The 17191-nt window shown below is 62.4% G+C and overlaps 2 protein-coding genes across 2 annotated transcripts; one reads left to right on the top strand and one right to left on the bottom strand.

Moving 5' to 3' along the window:
* Window positions 1-507: 507 nt before the first annotated feature.
* On the bottom strand, window positions 508-11651 carry ENH_00030540 (hypothetical protein; the record flags this gene model as incomplete). The annotated part of the gene is made up of 2 exons (XM_013580112.1): window positions 508-2869; window positions 3076-11651. 2 exons carry the CDS (start codon window positions 11649-11651, stop codon window positions 508-510), a joined length of 10938 nt encoding a protein of 3645 aa, XP_013435566.1.
* Window positions 11652-14477: 2826 nt separating this feature from the next.
* Window positions 14478-14927, top strand: ENH_00030530 (hypothetical protein; the record flags this gene model as incomplete). Its single annotated transcript, XM_013580111.1, has 1 exon — window positions 14478-14927. One exon carries the CDS (start codon window positions 14478-14480, stop codon window positions 14925-14927), a length of 450 nt encoding a protein of 149 aa, XP_013435565.1.
* Window positions 14928-17191: the final 2264 nt, after the last annotated feature.

Raw genomic sequence — 17191 nt, 5'->3', positions numbered from 1 at the left:
TGGCCAAAGTCAAAGCTTCCTGTGAAAAGGGCACCTTTTACATTCATTTGCACACAGAGTTTTATGTGAAAGAGGCACTCGTTTCACTCTTTTTCTTCTTTTTCTAGCTTCCAGTGCAACCTGAAAAGACCTAAATCGCTGGAGTCCCATTCTTAGCTTTCTCTGTGCGCATTTGTTTATTCGAAAACGTTCCCTAACTGCCATTTGTAGCCACCTCCCACAGGGCTCATGAGTGCAGCTTTAAAGGTCAGAAGCAGCTGCTGCTGCCAATGGGAATTGCCCAGTCATGCGCAGCACGCAGACCAGAAACTAACAGCCATAGAGCCGCAGCAGAAGCGAAAGTGCGGAGTTTTCCTTACGTATTTTGTTGGTTTTCCGGCTTTTTGAACCACAGGAGGTCATTTGACCACCTGAGGGTAAGTAGAAGCAGCACCAGCAGGTGCCGTTGCTTCTGAAAGTGCAACTAGTTGCCTTATCATCTCAGACACGAGGGCGAAAGGCTCGCTACTAGTGTTGCTGCTGCATCAAGTCCATATACTCATTGTGAATGTTGAGCAGCGTATCTGCTGCTGTGAGAGCTACCCAGTCTACTGCAAAAATGACCGGGAGGCACAGTGTCTGCTGCTGCCCAAAGTAGCGCGTGCGGTCCGCTGCACCAGCATCCCCCGCAGCTGCAGCAGCAGCAGCAAACTCAGCACGAGGCCAGCAAGCTTGAAAAGGGCCAACAGGGCGTATAAGACCCTCCACTCGGATTCGCTTTCGGACTCGAATGTTGGAGCCCCCCTTTAAGAACCCCTCGCCTGAATTTAGCACCCATTTGGCGGCAGTGTTGCATGCGTCGCAGCACAGGGCGCCGTAGACGAGGGCCCCGTTGCTGCTGCTCGCTAGCAGGTCTTGCTGCTGCTGCTGCTGCTGATCTGTCTGCGCATGCACGATGGCTGCAACGCATGCGTCAAGCGCCTCTGCGTCCGTGGAGTGGCTGAGGCAGCCAAGGTGCTGCAGCAGGCGGAGGGCTGCTGCATTTTGAAAAAGGACCAGCAGCAGTCTCCCTGTGGCAGCCTCTTCAAAAGCAACAAGGGCCCCCATTTGAATGCCCCCAAGTCTGCTGCTCATGTCGTATTCGCCTTGCGCAGCCGCCCCACAGGCGCAGCGCCTGCTGCTGCTGCTGCTGCTGCTGCTGCTGCTGCTGCTGGGCTCGCTGAGGCAACGGCGGCACACGAAAGACAGGTGCAGTGCCAAAAGGCCCTCCACCGACCCGCAGTAGAGGCCACAGGCCGAAGTGTTTATTATCCTCTGTGGGGACACTGCAAAGGGGACAGCAGCAGCAGCACCAACGCCAGCCCCCAACTCTTGCCCCTTAGCCTTAGCCACGCAGCAGCCACCACTGCGTGGGCTGCGCTGCCCCCCCTTGCTTTGCTGGCTGTGACTACAGCCTTTTGTGGGGCCAGGCCAGACATCAGCAGCGTGGCTAGTGCAAGGCCGGGGGGCCCCTGGAAGGGGGCCCCCGGCCTTGGGGCGGGATGCCCCTGCAAGGGGGCCCCCAGCTCTCGCTGCCGGACGAGAGTTGTTTTCCGTCCCACGAAATAAAGGAGGCAGTCTGAGGCTCACTGGCACTCCGGGAGACTCTCCCGCGGCTCTTTTCCCCCCAAGGCAGCTGCAGCAGCAGCAGCAGCTGCTGCTGCTGCTGCCGAAGTGGGGGCCAGCCCCCAGCCAAAGAGGTTGCGCTGGGGAACCCGCGGAGGCCGCAGGCTCCTGGCCTAATGCCTCAGCCTCTGCCGCCTCTGCTGCACTCAGCGGAAGCCCCCCGGGGGCAAGAGCGTAGCGGTGCCGCAACTGCTGCAGCAGCGGGTGGGTGGGGGGAGCAGCTGCTGCTGCAGGGCCAGAAGCTGGCAGCAAAGGCCCAGCTCCAGCTGGCTGGACCCGTGGCGGGCTTTTGCTGCTTCCCAGCCAAGAAGTATTCCGAACAAAAGGCGGGCCCTCCACTGTTTGTCGAGAGGGAATAGCTCTCAGGGAAACTGCAGCAGCAGCAAAACCAACACAGCTCACTTCTGTTGCTGGGGTGGCCTCCAAAAGCACTTCCCACAGCGCCGTGGCTCCAGCCATACCCAGGGGCTCCCCCCGTGGCTCCTGCTGCTGCAGTGCCACGCAGCCCTTTTGCTGCTGCATTCCCACGGCGCCCTGGCGCTGCTGCTGCTGCTGCTGCTGCTGCTGCAGGCCGCAGCACTTCGGGGGTTTCGCCAGCCACGCAGGGCCCCCAGAGGGCTGTGAGGTTCGGGCCTGGCCACAGGGAAAGGCACTCCCCAGGGCGAGGGAGAGCAGCAGCTGCTGCTCTCCCAGCGGGGTTGTGGGGCTTGCTGCAGAGCTGCAGCGCATGCACTTGGAGCAGCGAGCAGCAAAAGGCCTCCCCAGGCCTTCCCCACCTGCTTCGCCCAGCGCTGCTGCCCAGGCCCTCAACAGCGGAGGCAGCCAGCTCCCCAGCGTCTCCCCTGGCAGCAGTCCCAAGCTCTGTTTGCTGATGGGGATTGCAGAGCCCCCAGCTGCTGCTGGCGAAGCCGCAGCAGCAGCAGCAGCTGCTGCTGCTGCCTTCCCTGCTGCTGGCGCTGCTGCCGCAGCTGCTGCGCGGAGCCGCCGGAAGGGCTGCGGCCACGGAGGGGCCGCCCGCAGCACCAGCAGGCAGGGCCCCAAGTTTACCTGCATGCCAACTTGCAGCAAATCGAATCTCCCAGGCACAACAGCTGGGGGCACCCAGAGGTCCACAAAGCCCGCGTCTTCCCCGGGGGGCCCCCTGGCCCCACAGCTGGGGCTGTGGTTTCTTACACTTCCCCGCGGCCGGGGCCCGGGGGCCCCAAACCAGGAGGCCCCCGCCAGCCTGCAGACAAAATAACACCAACCCCACCTGGGGCTAAATCCACTGCAGCCGCCAGGCCCACGCCGCGCAGCCTCGCCCCCTTCTTTCCCCTTAACCCCTCAGAGAGGGGCCCCTTAGACCCTCAGAGAGGGGCCCCTTAGGCCCTCAGAGAGGGCCCCTGGGGGCCCCCGCCCAGCCCCTTCTTCCGAGAGCACTAAAAGCCTCACCTGACAACCAGCCAGTCCACGCGCCGGGGGGGGCCCCCTCCTAAACCCTCTTGGGGCTTTTCGCCGGCAGGGGCCCCCTGGCGCAGCGGCTGGAGGATAATGTCTGCTACTGTGAACCCTTTGAGGGAAACCCGGGGCCTCTTCGGCGCAGCAGGGGCCCCAGGGGCCCCCAGCAGCAGCGCGGGCGGGAGACTCCCCAGCCACTTCTCTGCTGCTGCCATGAGGCCCGAGACCGAGCTGTGGGCCCGCTGGGTCTCCGCATGCACTGCTGAGCGGCACTGGAGAGTCCACCGAGCCAGCAGCAGCAGGCACTCAGGGCAGCGGCTGGGGCCGCCTGCAGCAGCAGCTGCAGCATCAGCAGCAGCAGCAGCAGCGGCTGCCGCTGCAGCTGCTGGCTCCCGCCCAAGTCCACGCCCGCAGAAGCAAACCTCTTCATCGAGCTGCCTTGCGAGCCACTTGGCTGCTTCCTCCTCACTAGGGGGCCTCTCAACAGCGGCGCTGCTCCTGGGGCCCCCAGGTGAGAAGGGGGCCCCCCTTGCTGCTTCCTGCTGCTCCTCTTTCTCAGCGGCAGTCCAGCGTATGAAGGTCCACGCAGACATCGGAGGCAGCGAGTTTGGGGCCTCCCTGCGTCGTTTGCTGCCAGCTTGCCGCTGCTGCTGCTGCTGCTGCTGCTGCTGCTGCCGCTGCTCAGTGCACACAGCGGGAGCTGCCCACTGGCCGCTTCTCGCCCAGCTGCGAAGCTGGAGATCCTCCAAAAGAGGCTCTGCCAAAACCTCTCTGTAAAAGAAAGATTCCGGGAGCTGGGGATCCCAGAAAACACCCGGAGTGCGCCTCTTGGCTGCGTCTGCTGCTGCTGCTGCGTCTGCTGCTGCTTCTGCTGCTGCCTGCTGCGGCACCTGCTGCAGTACCACGTAGAAGGCTAGCCGCTGCAGGGCAGCAAACTGCTCCGGCGGCACGCGAAACGTCACCTCGCGGCCGAGGCGAAGGGACTGTCTCCGTTGAGGCTTTGCTGCAGCAGCAGGCGCAGCTGCGGGCTGCTGCAGCAGCAGCTTCTTGCCGCTGCATGCGTTCCTCTGTGCTGCAGCATGCGGGGCCGAAGCAGCGGGGGGCCCGTCCTTTACTATGAGGCTGTCTTGCTGCTGGGGCCCCTCCCCAGCAGCACTCCCATTGGGCAAAGGGTCCTTTAAGGGACAAAAAGCGCTTCCCTGGATGAGGCAAATCTGCTGCTGGAAGTCTCCTTGCGAGTCCCCAGCAGCAGCAGCTGCTGCTGCCGTTTCCAGAGGCAGCGCGACGCAGCATTTGTTCCTCAAAAAGAAATAAAAACAACCAACAGAGCTGCCAACACCAGGCAGCTCTTTGGGGCCCCCCGCTGGGGGAGGTCCAGACAGATGTGGCGCAGCAGCAGCAGCAGCAGCAGCAGCAGCAGCAGAATGGCACCAGTGCGTCACGCGCACAGCTGCAGCAGGACAAATGAGAAGAGATATGAAACCGCCGAGTGGAGAGCTTTGCATAAATACAGAGCCGCAGGCAGCAGCTGCTGCAGCAGAAAGAGATGACATTTCCGCCCTCTCACTCTGTGGCCGCCGCTGCTGCTGCTGCTGCTGCTGCTGCTGCTGCTTTTGCCTTTGTCTCTGTTGGCCCTCTGCTGCGGCTCCGTTCCCAGAAGAGGCAGCCATCTGCTGCTGCAGCGGCCGGCGCTTTGCTGCTGCTTTCTTCAGCGCAGCGGCAAGCCGCGCGGCTGTGGGGTGGGCCTCAACAAAGACAGCAGCAACTAAGCAGCAACGATCCAGAGAGACACACAAAGAGCGCCGCCAAGGGGTTGCTGCTGCTGCTGTTGCTGGCAGCAGGTCCTGCAGCAAACGGGAAGAAGCACTTAGGGGGCACTTGTGAGGACAGGAGGGCAGCAGAAGCAGAGGCACTGTTAACGACTGGTCAGACAGCAGTAGCAAGTTGCCGCAGAGACTACGTTGGCCCGGACTTAAGGTCCAGTTGCTGCTGCTGCTGCTGCTGCTGCTGCTGCTGAAAGCCGTCGTGGGCGCAGCAGCAAAGACCGGCGGCGGAGGCCCGCTATGCAAAAACCCCGCGATGCCGCAGACGTCATCTGCTGCCAAGAGAGCAGCAGAGTCCACTGCATTAAGAGCAGTGCAGCTGACTGCAGGAAATGTCTGCATGCGGTGCTGCAGCTGCAGCTTCACCTGCTGCTGCTGCTGCACCTCTTGCTGCTTCTGCTGCCGCTGTTGCTGCCTCATGCACGGTTCTCGCTGTCGCTGTTCCCGCAGAGCTGTTGCTGAAGGTGCGCGACGTAAGGCGGAGCCGGGCTTGTGTTGGTCACATTGCTGCTGCTGCTGCTGTTGCCGCTGCTGCTGCTGCTGCTGCTGCTGCTGCGCCTGCTGCAGCCGCTGCTGACGCTGGAGTGTGCCCTCGGTCGAGAGAAGCAAAACGGCGGCCTCCTGAGTCTGTGTCTCCGGCAGAGGAGCAAATGGGACCAAACGGTGCAGCGGCAAGTCCTCGGGGAAGCCGCAGGGACCGGCAGCAGCAGCAGCAGCAGCAGCAGCAGCAGCAGCACCGCCACCCCCAGCAGCTTCAGCACTAGGGGCCCCTGAGGCCCTTGTGTCAGGAGCAGCTGGCGCAGCGACTCCAAATGAGTCGTAGGAGGGAACGAGGCTTTCCCTAAAGCCTGCTGCAGCGCCGACAGCACCACTTGCTGCTTCCCTGCTGCTGCTGCTGCTGCTGCATTCCGCCACAGGCACGCGGGCTTCGTGCCACTGCAGCAGCGCCAGCCACCGCAGCACATCAGCGCAGAGTTTCCTCGTGTATCTCCTCGAGGCCTCTGCTGCCTCCCAGCTAGCAGCCTCTGCTCTCGCTGCACCTAGTGACTGGCAGCAGCAGCAGCAGCAGCAGCAGCAACTGCTGCTGGCTCCAGTTCTGCTGGAGCAGGTCTTGAAAAAGACTGCTCTTGACTCTGCCTGCGGAGTTCCTAGGGACGGCAGCTGCGCCATATGCGCAGCAGAAACCTCCAGCGAATTCAAAGCCACTGCAGCAACAGCAGCAGCCAATGTGCTGCCCACTCGGCCCTGCAGCGGGGCCTCCGCTGCTCTGCTGCTGCAGCAGCAGGCGCCCTTGCTGCAGCTGCTGCAGCAGCGGCTGCTACGCACCCCGCAGGAGCACGGGACGGGCCACCCTGCTGCCGCCGAGAGACAGCAGAACGCCTTCGCTGCAGCAACAGCAGCAGTTTGCTGCACCAGCCGCAGCAGGAGCAGCTGAGCGTCTCGAAGCAGCCAAAAAGAGACTGAGCTGAAGGCCCTGGGCCCCAAAGAAGCATCTGCTGCAGGGGCCCCACACAAGGCTCCTGCTGCTCCTGCAGGCAGAGCAGCAGCAGACCCTGGAGACGTTCCGCTGCGCCCCCCACAGCTGCCGCTGCTGCTGCTGCTGCTGTTGCTGCTGCTGCAGTCTACCTCCTGGGGCTGCAGAGGCTGCCAGGGGCCCCACGCCTCCGAGGCTCTGGGGCAGCGGCCTGTGAGACCACAGGGGCCCACAAATGGCTGCAACAAAGTGTGGGGAGAGCCGCACCATGGGGCGCCGTGTGCTGCCTCTGCTGGCCAGCGGACCGCAGCAGCAGCAGCAGCAGCAGCAGCAGCGGCTGCAGCAGCCGGAGCTGCTGCTGCTGCACCCTCTTGTCCAGGGCCTTCCGCTGCAGCGTGGAGACAGCCAAAAAATGCGCGAATCCACAAAGCTGGAAACTTGCGAAGAATCTCCGCAGCTGCCGACGCGTGCCTGCAGCACAAGAGGCTGAGGAGTGGAGGGCTGCTGCTGCTGCTGCTGCTGCTGCTTCTGCTGCTGCTGCTGTTGCTAGGGTTCTCGGATTCTGGGCCTCCGGCTGCGGGGCTCTCGGCCCCACAGGTGCTCCCGCGGGCCGCATCGGCGTCTCCTGCTGCTGCTGCTGCTGCTGCTGCTGCTGCGTCTGCTGTTGGCGCTCCATGGGCAGCTGCAGCAGCAGGTGCAGTTCGTATGGCCGCTGCGGCTCCATGGACTGCTGCAAGTGCTGCTGCTGCTGCTGCTGTTGCTGCTGGATGTGGCTGTGTGTCCTCTTCAAGCCTCGTTTTATGAATAAAGGAAGAAGAGCTCCCTCGCGGGCAGAAGCTGCCCCTGCGGCTGTCACGGCAGGAGCAGCAGCAGCAGATTCTCTCGTGCTTTCTGCTGCTGCTGCTGCTGCTGCGCCTGCTGCTGCTGCTGCATCGCTGGAACGAAGCGTGTGGCCTCGTTGCTGCCAGCAGCTGCAGCGCGAAACTGCTGTCTTCCTGAGAATAGCTGTGTCCCCCCAGAGGCCCCGCCCCAGGGCCCCTTAGGGCAGGGGTCCCCAGCAGCAGCACGCTGCTGCTGCTGCTGGATATGAGGGCCACGGGGAGGGCCTCCGGGGGCCCCCAGGCTGCATGCAAGGCGTCTCTGTCTCCCCGAGGGGCCCCACCAGCTGCTGCAGGGGCCCCACAGCCCGCACAAGGCTTTGCACTTTCTGCTGCTGCTGCTGCTGCTGCTGCCCATCGTGCTGCTCTGCGCAGAATGTCTCGGCCGCTGGCGCCCAAGTCCCGCCAGCCCAAGTGCTGCTGCAGCAGCAGCAGCAAGGCGCCGCAGCCGCCCACAACGCCCCTGCTCTCGGCGCTGCTGCTGAGGCACCAGGGAAAGGCTTGCCACTGCAGCAAACCCCCCAGCAGCCCGAAGCTGCTGCTGCCGCGGCAGCTCGTGACGGGCCCCTGGAAGCAAACAGGCTGTGCCATTAAGCTTTCAAAGGGGGCCCCTGTCTGCAGCTGGCGCCCCAGAAAGAGCAGCAAAGAAGTCCCGGAGGCATCGGGGCCCCCTAGGCAGCTGCGAAGCGTCTGCAGCGCCCTGCTGCTGCTGCTGCTGCTGCTGCTGCTGGCTGCCAGCAGCACAGCTGCAGCAGCAGGCGCAGCTGCCTCACCGCGAATGGGAAGCAGCGGCAGCAGCCACGGCAGACGGCCGTCGCAGAGTGCCGACGGCCCCAGGGCGCCAACTAGCTGCTGCAGCAGCAGCAGCAAGGGACTTTGCTGCTCTTCCCCCAGTGTTGCTGCGCCCAGCAGCAAAGACTCCTTGCGCGTCTGCTGCTGCACCGGCTCCTGCTGCTCCTGCTGCTGCTGCACTTCCTCCTCCTGCTGCACCGCCCCTTCAGCAAAGAGAGTCAGGGGCCCCTGCTGCTGCTGCGAGGCCTCTAGTGCTGCCTTGAGCTCCCCCAGATGCCACTGAGCTATGAAAGCTGCGGGGCCAGCAACAAGCCGCAGCAGCTGCTGCTGCTGCTGCTGCTTCTTGCTGCGCAGGCGCTGCAGCTGCACCCCCGCAACGCAAGCCACTTTGCCCGGCATTAGGCACAGTCGGGCAGTTGCAGCTGCTGAGGAAAAAAAGAACAATTCCTCATCTGCTTCGCTGCAGCAGCATTTGCTGCTGCAGTTGTCGCTGCCTGGACTTCTACCTTTTGTGCTGCTGCTGCTGGATTGGCGCGTGCTGCTGCTGCCACCAGGGCCGCCTGTGCTGCTGCTTCTGCTGCAGCGCGAGCAGCGGCAGCAGCCCCCAGTGCAACTGCTGCTGCTTCTCGCCTGCAGCTGCAGCCCCCAAGTGGGGCTGTGGGGGCCCCTCAGTGGCTGCGCTGCTGCGGCCCCGTGGGGCAGCACTTGCTGCTGCTTGGGCTGCTGCTGCAGCAGCTTTCCTACAAAAAGGCAAGACAGCCGCGCCACACAAATGGCAGCAGCTGTGTCCCTAGGGGGACTCAGCAGCGGGGAGACAGACACCACAAGCCCGTATACCACCAAAGACCCCCGAGGGGGCCCCACAAACTCTCCGGGCCAGCACAACACGCCAGGGGCCCCGGGGGCCCCTGGGACCCCTGGGGCCCCCGACGACCCTGGGGGCCCCGGGGGCCTTGGGGCCCCCGGGCCCCCTGGGGCCCCTGGGGCCCCTGGGACCCCTGGGGCCCCTGGGGCCCCTGAAGCCTGTGGGGTCCCTTGAGCCCCTGGGGCCCCTGGAGCCCCTGGGGCCCCCTGGGGGCCCCACAGGCAAACAGCAGGGCAGGCTGAGGCAGCTCCGTAGGGTGCTGGAGACCCGCAGGGGGCCCTTGAGGCTGAAGGAATGTTTCTGGGCTTTGGAGGGCCTACGTGCTGTAGCCGGGCGCTGGAAATGCCTGCATGCGCAGCTGATTCTGCTGCTGCTGCTGCTGCTGCTGCTGCTGCCGGGGCCTCCCCAGCTACCCTCAAAGGGCACGAAACTGGGGCCCACAACGACTCAGTGGGGGGCCCCTGTGCTGCAGGAGGGGGGCCCCCGCTCTTAGAAGCTGCGTCTGCAAGCGAGTCACCGCTGCGGGGCCCGCCTTGCAGCGGCGCTGCAGCAGCAGTTGAAGCAGAAGCTGCTGCTGCTGCTGCTGCTGATGCTGCTGCTCCTTTTCCTGTTACTGCTTCTGCTGCCCGGCTTGCGACTGCAGCGCCTCGTTGTGCTGCTGCTGCCCCTCCTGCTGCTTGGCTTTGCCTTGCTGCTGTATCTGCAACAAGCCCTGCTGCTGCAGTGGTCGCTGCTGCAGATGCCGCTGCTGCTGCTGTTGGTGCTGCTGCTACTGCTGCTGCTTCTGCACCTCCCCGCGCCGCTGCTCCATCAGCAGCTTGCTGCTGCTTTGACAGTCCGTGTCTTTGCTGCTGCAGCGGCACCAACACAGCTGAGGGAGCAGCAAAACAAAGACACCCCGGAACAACTCGCAGCATTATTCTGTCTCCTTCTCCAGCTTCTTCTTTAATTCTACTAGTACCTACCGCAGCTCCAGGCTTCTGGGGCCCCAGGGGCCCCTCGGGCCCCAGGGGCCCCAGGGGCCCCGGGGGCCCCAGGGGCCCCAGGGGCCCCGGGGGCCCCCGGGGGTCCTGGGGCCCCCTGGGCCCCTGGGGGGGCCCCCTGGGGTCTCGGTGCCCCAGTGGGCCCTCAAGAGAATGCAGCAAGTTGGTTTCTGTGGGAGAGGGGCCTTTATTAGCTGCGCCCAGGTATTTGGCTGTGTGGGCAGCAGTTGTGGCCTCAGCCTGCTGCAGCAAGAGCCGCTGCTGCTGCTGCTGCTGCTGCTGCTGCTGCATGCTGCAGCTCGCTGGGCGGCTGCGCCTGCGACTTTGCGCAGCTAGCAGCTGCCACTGCCGCACAGCCACGAGACAGGGGCCCCCCGGGGCCCCCGAGAGGGCCAGGCGCCCAGAAAGGGTACTAGCTGTTGGGGGCTGTGCTGATTTGCTGCTGCTTGCTGCAGCACCAAGGGGGGCCCCTTGCTTCTCTGGGGCCCCTTCTCGCTGCAGCTCCAGAGACACAAAGGCGCTGCTGCTAAAAGTGCCCCACGTGGTGCACGCTACTGCGGCAGGGAAACTCCGTTCCTGCTGCTGCTGCTGCTGCTGCTGCTGCTGCTGCTGCTGCTCTTTGTTGCTTCTTGAATCAGGCTTTTTCTGGGGACCCGTCAGTGCAGCAGCAGCAGCAAATAGCAGCAAACCGCCGCCCTCGCCAGGCACACGTAGGAGACATCCCAGCAGCGCGGCCTGGCAGCTGCTGCTCGACAAGCACCAGCTGCTGTTGCTGCTGCTGCTGCTGCTGCTGCTGCTGCTGCTATAGTCTATGACGCCCCCCTGTGCCTTCTCTGCACGCAGCAGCAGCTCCTCCACTCCAATAATTGCAGCTGCTGCAGCAGCGGGGCCTTCCAGCTGCAGCAAACTGGGCTCGGGGAGCTTCTGGGCCCCCAGCAGCAGCAGCGCCGCACACAGCTGCTGAAGCAGCACGAACTCTTCTGCGTGCATCTCCGCAGCAGCAGCAGCAGCAGCAGCAGCACGGCCGATGCAGCAGCAATCAGCAGCAGCAGCAGCACACAGTTTTCTCAACAGCTTTGCTGCAGCGTCAAGGGGGCCCTCTGAGAAACCCTCATCAAGACATGTTTGTGGGAAGGCATAAAGGGGGCCCCCGGGACCCCCGCAGCTATTCATTGCCAGGCGCTGCTGCTCTGCAGCAGCAGCAGCTCGCAGCACCTGCTGCTGCTGCTGCTGCAGCGCAGCAGCAGCAGCACGCAGCACCTGCTGCGCGTATTCTCGGAAGCAATGAGCCCCTGAAACTCTTGGAAAGATGCGGGCCTCGAGCGCCGCAGCAGCAGCACCTGCTGCTGGTTCCAAAGACACAGCAGCTGCAGGTCTCCCTGCTGCTGCTGCTGCTGCTGCTGCTGCTGCACTGTCCCGTGTAAGACTGCCAATACTGGGAGCCTCTCCGGAGAAAGCAAGGGGCCCTCTAATTGCTGCTGCTGCCAATCGCCTTTGTTTGGCCCCGGGGGGCCCCCCAGGGCCCCGGGGGGCCCCCCCAGAGGGTACAGTAGGGGCCTCCGTGGTGGCAGGAGCATGCAGCTGCTGTGGGGCACGCCGCTTTATTTGGGGAGTGGGCCTCATGTCGCTGCTGCTGCTGCTGCTGCTGCTGCTGCTGCTGCTGCTGCTGCTGCTACTCAACGACGGGGCGGCCCCCAAGGGACCCCCAGACGGAGGTCTTCTGGAGGTCTCCTGCTGCATCCCAGGAGCTCCCATGCTGCGCCTGCGCTTTATAATTTGGCTCTGAAGCAGCAGCAGCAGCAGCAGCAGCGGCAGCAGTAGCACTCGCTGCTGCTGCTGCTGCGGGCACTGAAGAAGCGGCCTGATTGCACTTTTTGAAGCAGCAGCAGCAGCAGCAGGTCTGCAGCGCAGCAGCTAGCTATTGTGCCTGCTGCCCCACAGCGCCCCACATAAGCCCTTAGCTGCCCAGGGGCCCCGCAGTCCCCAGTCAGCTGGGGGCCCCCCGGGGGCCCCCCGCAGCGCGCCTAGGCGCAGCAGATGGGGCCATTGCTGCTGCTCCTTAGCTGCTGCATGCACTGGGGCCACGGCGCAGCTCTCAAAGAGCCACAGCAGCGCGAAATGCGGCTTTTTGTGCAGAGCCTCCGCTGGCTAGACGAGGCTTCTGGGGGCAGCAGCAGACTTCACGTGAGCGCAGGTGTACAGACGCCTCGTTTTAATGACAAAAACACAAAAAATGACCCAAAAATATACAAAAAGGACTCTCAATTCGCCATAAGATCCCTGCGACCCGGAGGAGGCGGGGGGGCCCCCTCTGGGGGCCCCTGGCGGCCCCCCACTGGGGCCGCTGTCGGCGGCAGGCGTGGCTAGAGAGGCTAGATAGTTTGTAATGCATTTCTTTTTTCCTTTTAAAATGAAGTCTAACAAAAACTGAGGACTCATTTGGATGGCTGGGTTAGCTGCAGACACTGAGGTGTCTGTACACTGCAGCCATCCCGCTGGCAAGGTCACCTCGAGACCCCGCGACTGAAAGAAAGGAATTTAATCCCGTTTGCCTCTAAACCCTGAAGAATGCAATTAAAAACACAATTAACCCTTAGAGAGGAACAGCAGAGACAACAAAAACAGCAGCAACAGCAGCAGCAACAGCAGCAGCAACAGCAGCAGCAACTTGAGACAATACACAAGCAGCGGCAACGGCTGCACGAACTGCAACGAGAATAGCAGCAGCTGCTGCAAATAAAATAGAACTGCATCAGCAACAGTAGCAGCAGGAAAAGCGGCAACAACAGCAGCTGCAGCAACAGCAGCAGCAAAAAAGCAAATCGGCCTCAAACTGCTTCTCGCTCGACGTTAGAGGCTTTGTCTCTCCTTAGCTTGTCCCACGCAAAGCCCTTGTTGGCAAGCCCCAAGCCCTAAACCCCAAACCCTTGCCTAAACCCTAAACCCTAAACCCTAGCCGTAACTTCGAAGGCTTCTGTCTTTCAACAGCAGCGGGACAAGAAAACGTGTAAGAAGATGAAAGGCCAAGCAGCAACAGCAGCACTTGTTCAGGCCATGAATAACCACTGAGTTAATGCAGGGCTGCGTAGCTGCATTAGGGTTTAGGGTTTAGGGTTTAGGGTTTAGGGTTTGGGCTGCTGCCGTTCTGCCTGCGCTCTGTCCCAGCTGCTTTTGCTGTGGCTCTGGGGCTCAGAGCTGCCTCAAAGCTTCATTTAAAACTGTTTTAGCTTTAAAAAAATCCTTAAGAGGCAGCAGCAGCAGCAGCTAGCTGCAGCGGCAGCTACCGTTAGTGCCATCCTGCTGCTGTCTTAGTGCTGCACCATTCTTGCTGCTTGCAGCAGCCCCGCAGCAGCAGAGACGCAGCAGCAACACAGTGCGACATAGGAGGAATATTCTGCTGTCAAGACTGAGTGCAGCTGCTGCAGCAGTGCAGCGAGACATCCCACTAGTAACAGCAGCAACAAGGTGTGCTGCAGCAGCAACAAGGTGTGCTGCAGCAGCAACAAGGTGTGCTGCAGCAGCAACAAAGTCTGTTGCAGCAGTAACAAGGCGTGTTGCAGCAGCAAGATGTGCTGCAGCAGCAAGGCGTGCCTCAACAGCAACAAGGTGTGCTGCAGCAGCAACAAAGTGTACCGTAGCAGCAACAAAGTGTGCCGTAGCAGCAACAAAGTGTGTTGCAGCAGTAACAAGGTGTGTTGCAGCAGCAACAAGGTGTGTTGTAGCAGCAAAAAAGTCTGCTGCAGCAGCAACAAGGTATGCTGCAGCAGCAACAAGGTGTGGCTCAACAGCAACAAGGTGTGCTGCACAACCGAACAGGTGTGCTGCAGCAACAAGGTGTGCTGCAGCAGCAACGAGGAGTGCTGCAGCAGCAAAAAGGTATGCTACAGCAACAACAAGGTCTGTTGCAGCGACAAGTTATGCTGCAGCAGCAACAAGGTGTGCTGCAGCAGCAACAAGGTGTGCTGCAGCGGCATTAAGGTGTGCTGCAGCAACAACAAGGTGTGCTGCAGCAGCAAGGTGTGTTGCAACAGCAACAAGGTGTGCTGCAGCAGCAACAAGGTCTGCTGCAGCAGCAACACACAGGCAGCAGCTTTCCGGGGTCACTTCTCCGGCGGCTGCTCCCCTACGCAAGAAAACCGATTGCCCAAAGGCCAAACCCTAAACCCTAAACCCTAAACCCTAAACCCTAAACCCCAAATCTCAAACCCTACACCCCACATTGCGAAACCTAGACTCCAAACCCTAAACCCGAACACTCCCTTTTTCTCTATTTAAATTCAGATGCTCGAGGACTCTGTGTCCCGTTGCATTGCCACTAGGGAGCCAGCTACATGCTGCTGCTAATTCTGCTGCTGCTGCTTCTGCTGCTGCTGCTTCTGCTGCTGCTGCTTCTGCTGCTGCTGCTTCTGCTGCTGCTGCTTCTGCTGCAGCAGCAGCAGAAGCAGAAGCGGTCGTCCGACTGCAGAGGCAGCAAAGCCCACAGAAGGGCTGTAGCTTACTGCTGCTGCATGCAGCAGCTTATCGCTGCAGCACGCAGCACCTTGCTGCTGCTGCAGCAATGAGAGGCTACAGCCACTACGAATGACGGAGGCAGCTGCTCTGTGGGGTTGGGGCTGCCGTGGCAGCAGAGGGCTGCTGCTGCTGCTGCCCGAAGCTCCACCGCTCTTGCAAGTTGCTGCTGCAGCAGATGCTGCCCAGGAAGCAGCAGCAGCCGGGCAGCAGCAGCAGCAGCAATCAGCAGCAGCACGAGTGCAGCACCAGGATAGAGCAGCTGCAGCGCAGCACTATCAAGCTGGCAGCAGCGGCTGGAGGGCAGCAGCACCAGCGCAGCAGCAGCGGGAGCAGCGAACCAGCAGCAACACTGCTGCAGCAGCGGGGAAATGCAAGCAGGCTAGAGCAGTCGTGGGCCAGCTGGAACGCAGCAGCAGCAGCAGCAACAGCGATGCCGCACCCGCAGCAGCAGCGCGAAGCCCGCTGCAGCAGGGCAGCAGCAGCAGCAACAACAGCAACAGCAGCAGCAGCAGCAGTTAAGGGCGTGTGGCGCTTCGGCTGCTTGGGTGTACAGACACCGCGCAGCTGCGCGGGTCGTGGCCCCCCGCCGTCCCGTCTTTGTGTTGGGTTTGAGCTGCTGCTTCATCTCCTTTTAGAGTTTAAAAGCATTAATAGCTGCTGCGGAAGGGCTGCTGCTGCTGCTGCTGCAGCGCCGCAGCAAAGGCGCTGGCAGCAGCAGCCACGGGCGGCTGCGGCGGCAGCGCCGGCCACAGCCTGCAGTCTGGGGGCCCTGGACTGGCACTTGTAATTCATTTCCCAGGTGTACATACACTTGAAAGTGGCAAGAAGGTCCCCGAAGAGAAGCTGGGAGGCGGCGCGCGGCGGCGGCGGCGGGAGGCTCTGGCTGCTGCTGCGGCGGCGTTGACTGCAGCAGCAGCTGCTGCTGCTGTTGCTGCTGCTGCTGCTGCTGCATGCCGCGCAGCAATGTGAATCTCGGCTCGTTTTTGCAAGTTAAAAAGATATTTTGGGGGATTTCGAATACTCCGAAGGAACAAAGCGGCCTTGAGACCCCTGTTGCGCCCGCAGACCCCAGCTGCCCCCGCTGCTGCCCGCCTGGGCCCGCCAGCGCCTGCTGCTGCTGCTGCTGCTGCTGCTGCAGCATTGTGGACGCTTCGGGCCTTCCGAGTTCGTCTCGGGGCTTTTGGCTTTTCTTTTAGCTGCGAGTCGCCTCCCCCCGCGCTCTCCCGGCCGCCACAGCAGCAGCAGCAGCAGCAAAGCAGCAGCAGCAGCAAAGCAGCAGCAGCAGCAGCAAGCAACAGCCACCCCAGGGCTTGCCCGCGCCGCCCTTCCTGCGAGCTGCAGCGCCGCTGCTGCTGCAGCCGCCCCACAGTCACTCGGGGGGCCCTCCTGGGGGCCCCCAGAGCAGTGCTGCAGCAGCAGCACAGCAGTGTCTTTCTTGCTGAGCTTTTGAATCTTCTTTCTCTGTCTCCTTCCTGTCTCCTTGCCTTGCCTCGCGCGCCCTCCTCGGCCCTTGGAGCTGCTGCTGCTGCTGCTGCTGCTGCTGCTGCAGAGCGGTGCGGCGCTGGTGGATTGAGGTGTACGTACACCCGGAGCTCCGCGCTGCTGCAGCAGCTGCAGCAGCAGCAGCAGCAGCAGCTGCAGCGCAGCCCCCGCGTGCTTTCGGGCTTCTGCTGACGCAGCTTGGCGGCCCCTTTGTCTCCTCTTTTGTCTTTCATTTTATCTTTTATTTCGTTTTTTCTTTTATCTCTTCTTTGTCTTTTCTTTTGTCTTTTCTTTTGTCTTTTCTTTGTTTCTTCTTTTGTCTTCTTTGACTCTTTGGGCCTCCCAGCCGGCGGGTCTGCAGAGGCCCTTGACCCGTGCCTCGCGCAGCGTTTACACAGCAGCAGCAGCAGCAGCAGCAGCAGCAGCAGCAGCAGCAGCAGCAGCGGTAGAGCACCATTGGACGCAGCGGTAGCAGCAACAGCAGCAGTCGCAGCGGTAGAGCACGTCCAAACGCAGCGGTAACAGCAGCAGCAGCAGCAGCAGCAGCAGCAGCAAGCGCAGCAGCTGCGTCCCCGGCGAGCCGCAGCACCCCCTCCCGCGCCCGCGCCCCAGCAGCAGCAGCAGCAGCAGCAGCAGCAGCAGCAGCAGCAGCAGGGCGCGGGCCGGCTGGCTGCAGCAGCAGAGGATGGTCGAGTCTGCGGTGGAGAGCTCTTTGCCCCCAGCCCTCTCCATCAGCCTCGCAATTGTCTGCGCTCTCGGCAGCGCCCTCTTCTCGGGCCTCACTCTCGGTGAGGGTTTAGGGTTTAGGGTTTAGGGTTTAGGGTTTAGGGTTTAGGGTTTAGGGTTTAGGGTTTAGGGTCTGGGGTTTGGGGTTTGGGGTTTGGAGGTAGGGTTGAGGGTTAGGGTTTGCGGCCGTGTGTGGCGTGTTGAGGGCTAGCCAGCTAGCCAGCTAGCTATCTCGCCAGCTAGCCAGCTAGCTCTCTATCCAGCTAGCCAGCTAGCCAGCTAGCCAGCTAGCTATCTAGCCAGCTAGCCAGCTAGCTATATATCCAGCTAGCCAGCTATCCAGCTAGCTATCTCGCCAGCTAGCTACATATCCAGCTCGCCAGCTAGCTCTCTATCTACCTAGCCAGCTAGCCAGCTAGCTGTCTCGCCAGCTAGCCAGCTAGCCAGCTAGCCAGCTAGCCAGCTAGCTACCTCGCCAGCTAGCCATCTCGCCAGCTATCCCTCTACCTCGCTAGCGAAACCTCGCGCTCCGCATCTCCGCGTTCATCTCCCCCCCACCCCCACCCCCCACCTGG

Source organism: Eimeria necatrix, genomic scaffold (genome assembly GCF_000499385.1).
Source record: "Eimeria necatrix Houghton genomic scaffold, Enh_scaff222, whole genome shotgun sequence".
NCBI classification, from domain to species: domain Eukaryota; phylum Apicomplexa; class Conoidasida; order Eucoccidiorida; family Eimeriidae; genus Eimeria; species Eimeria necatrix.
The sequence above is the reverse complement of the archived record's forward strand: the minus strand, read 5'-3'. Positions and strand labels throughout refer to the sequence as shown.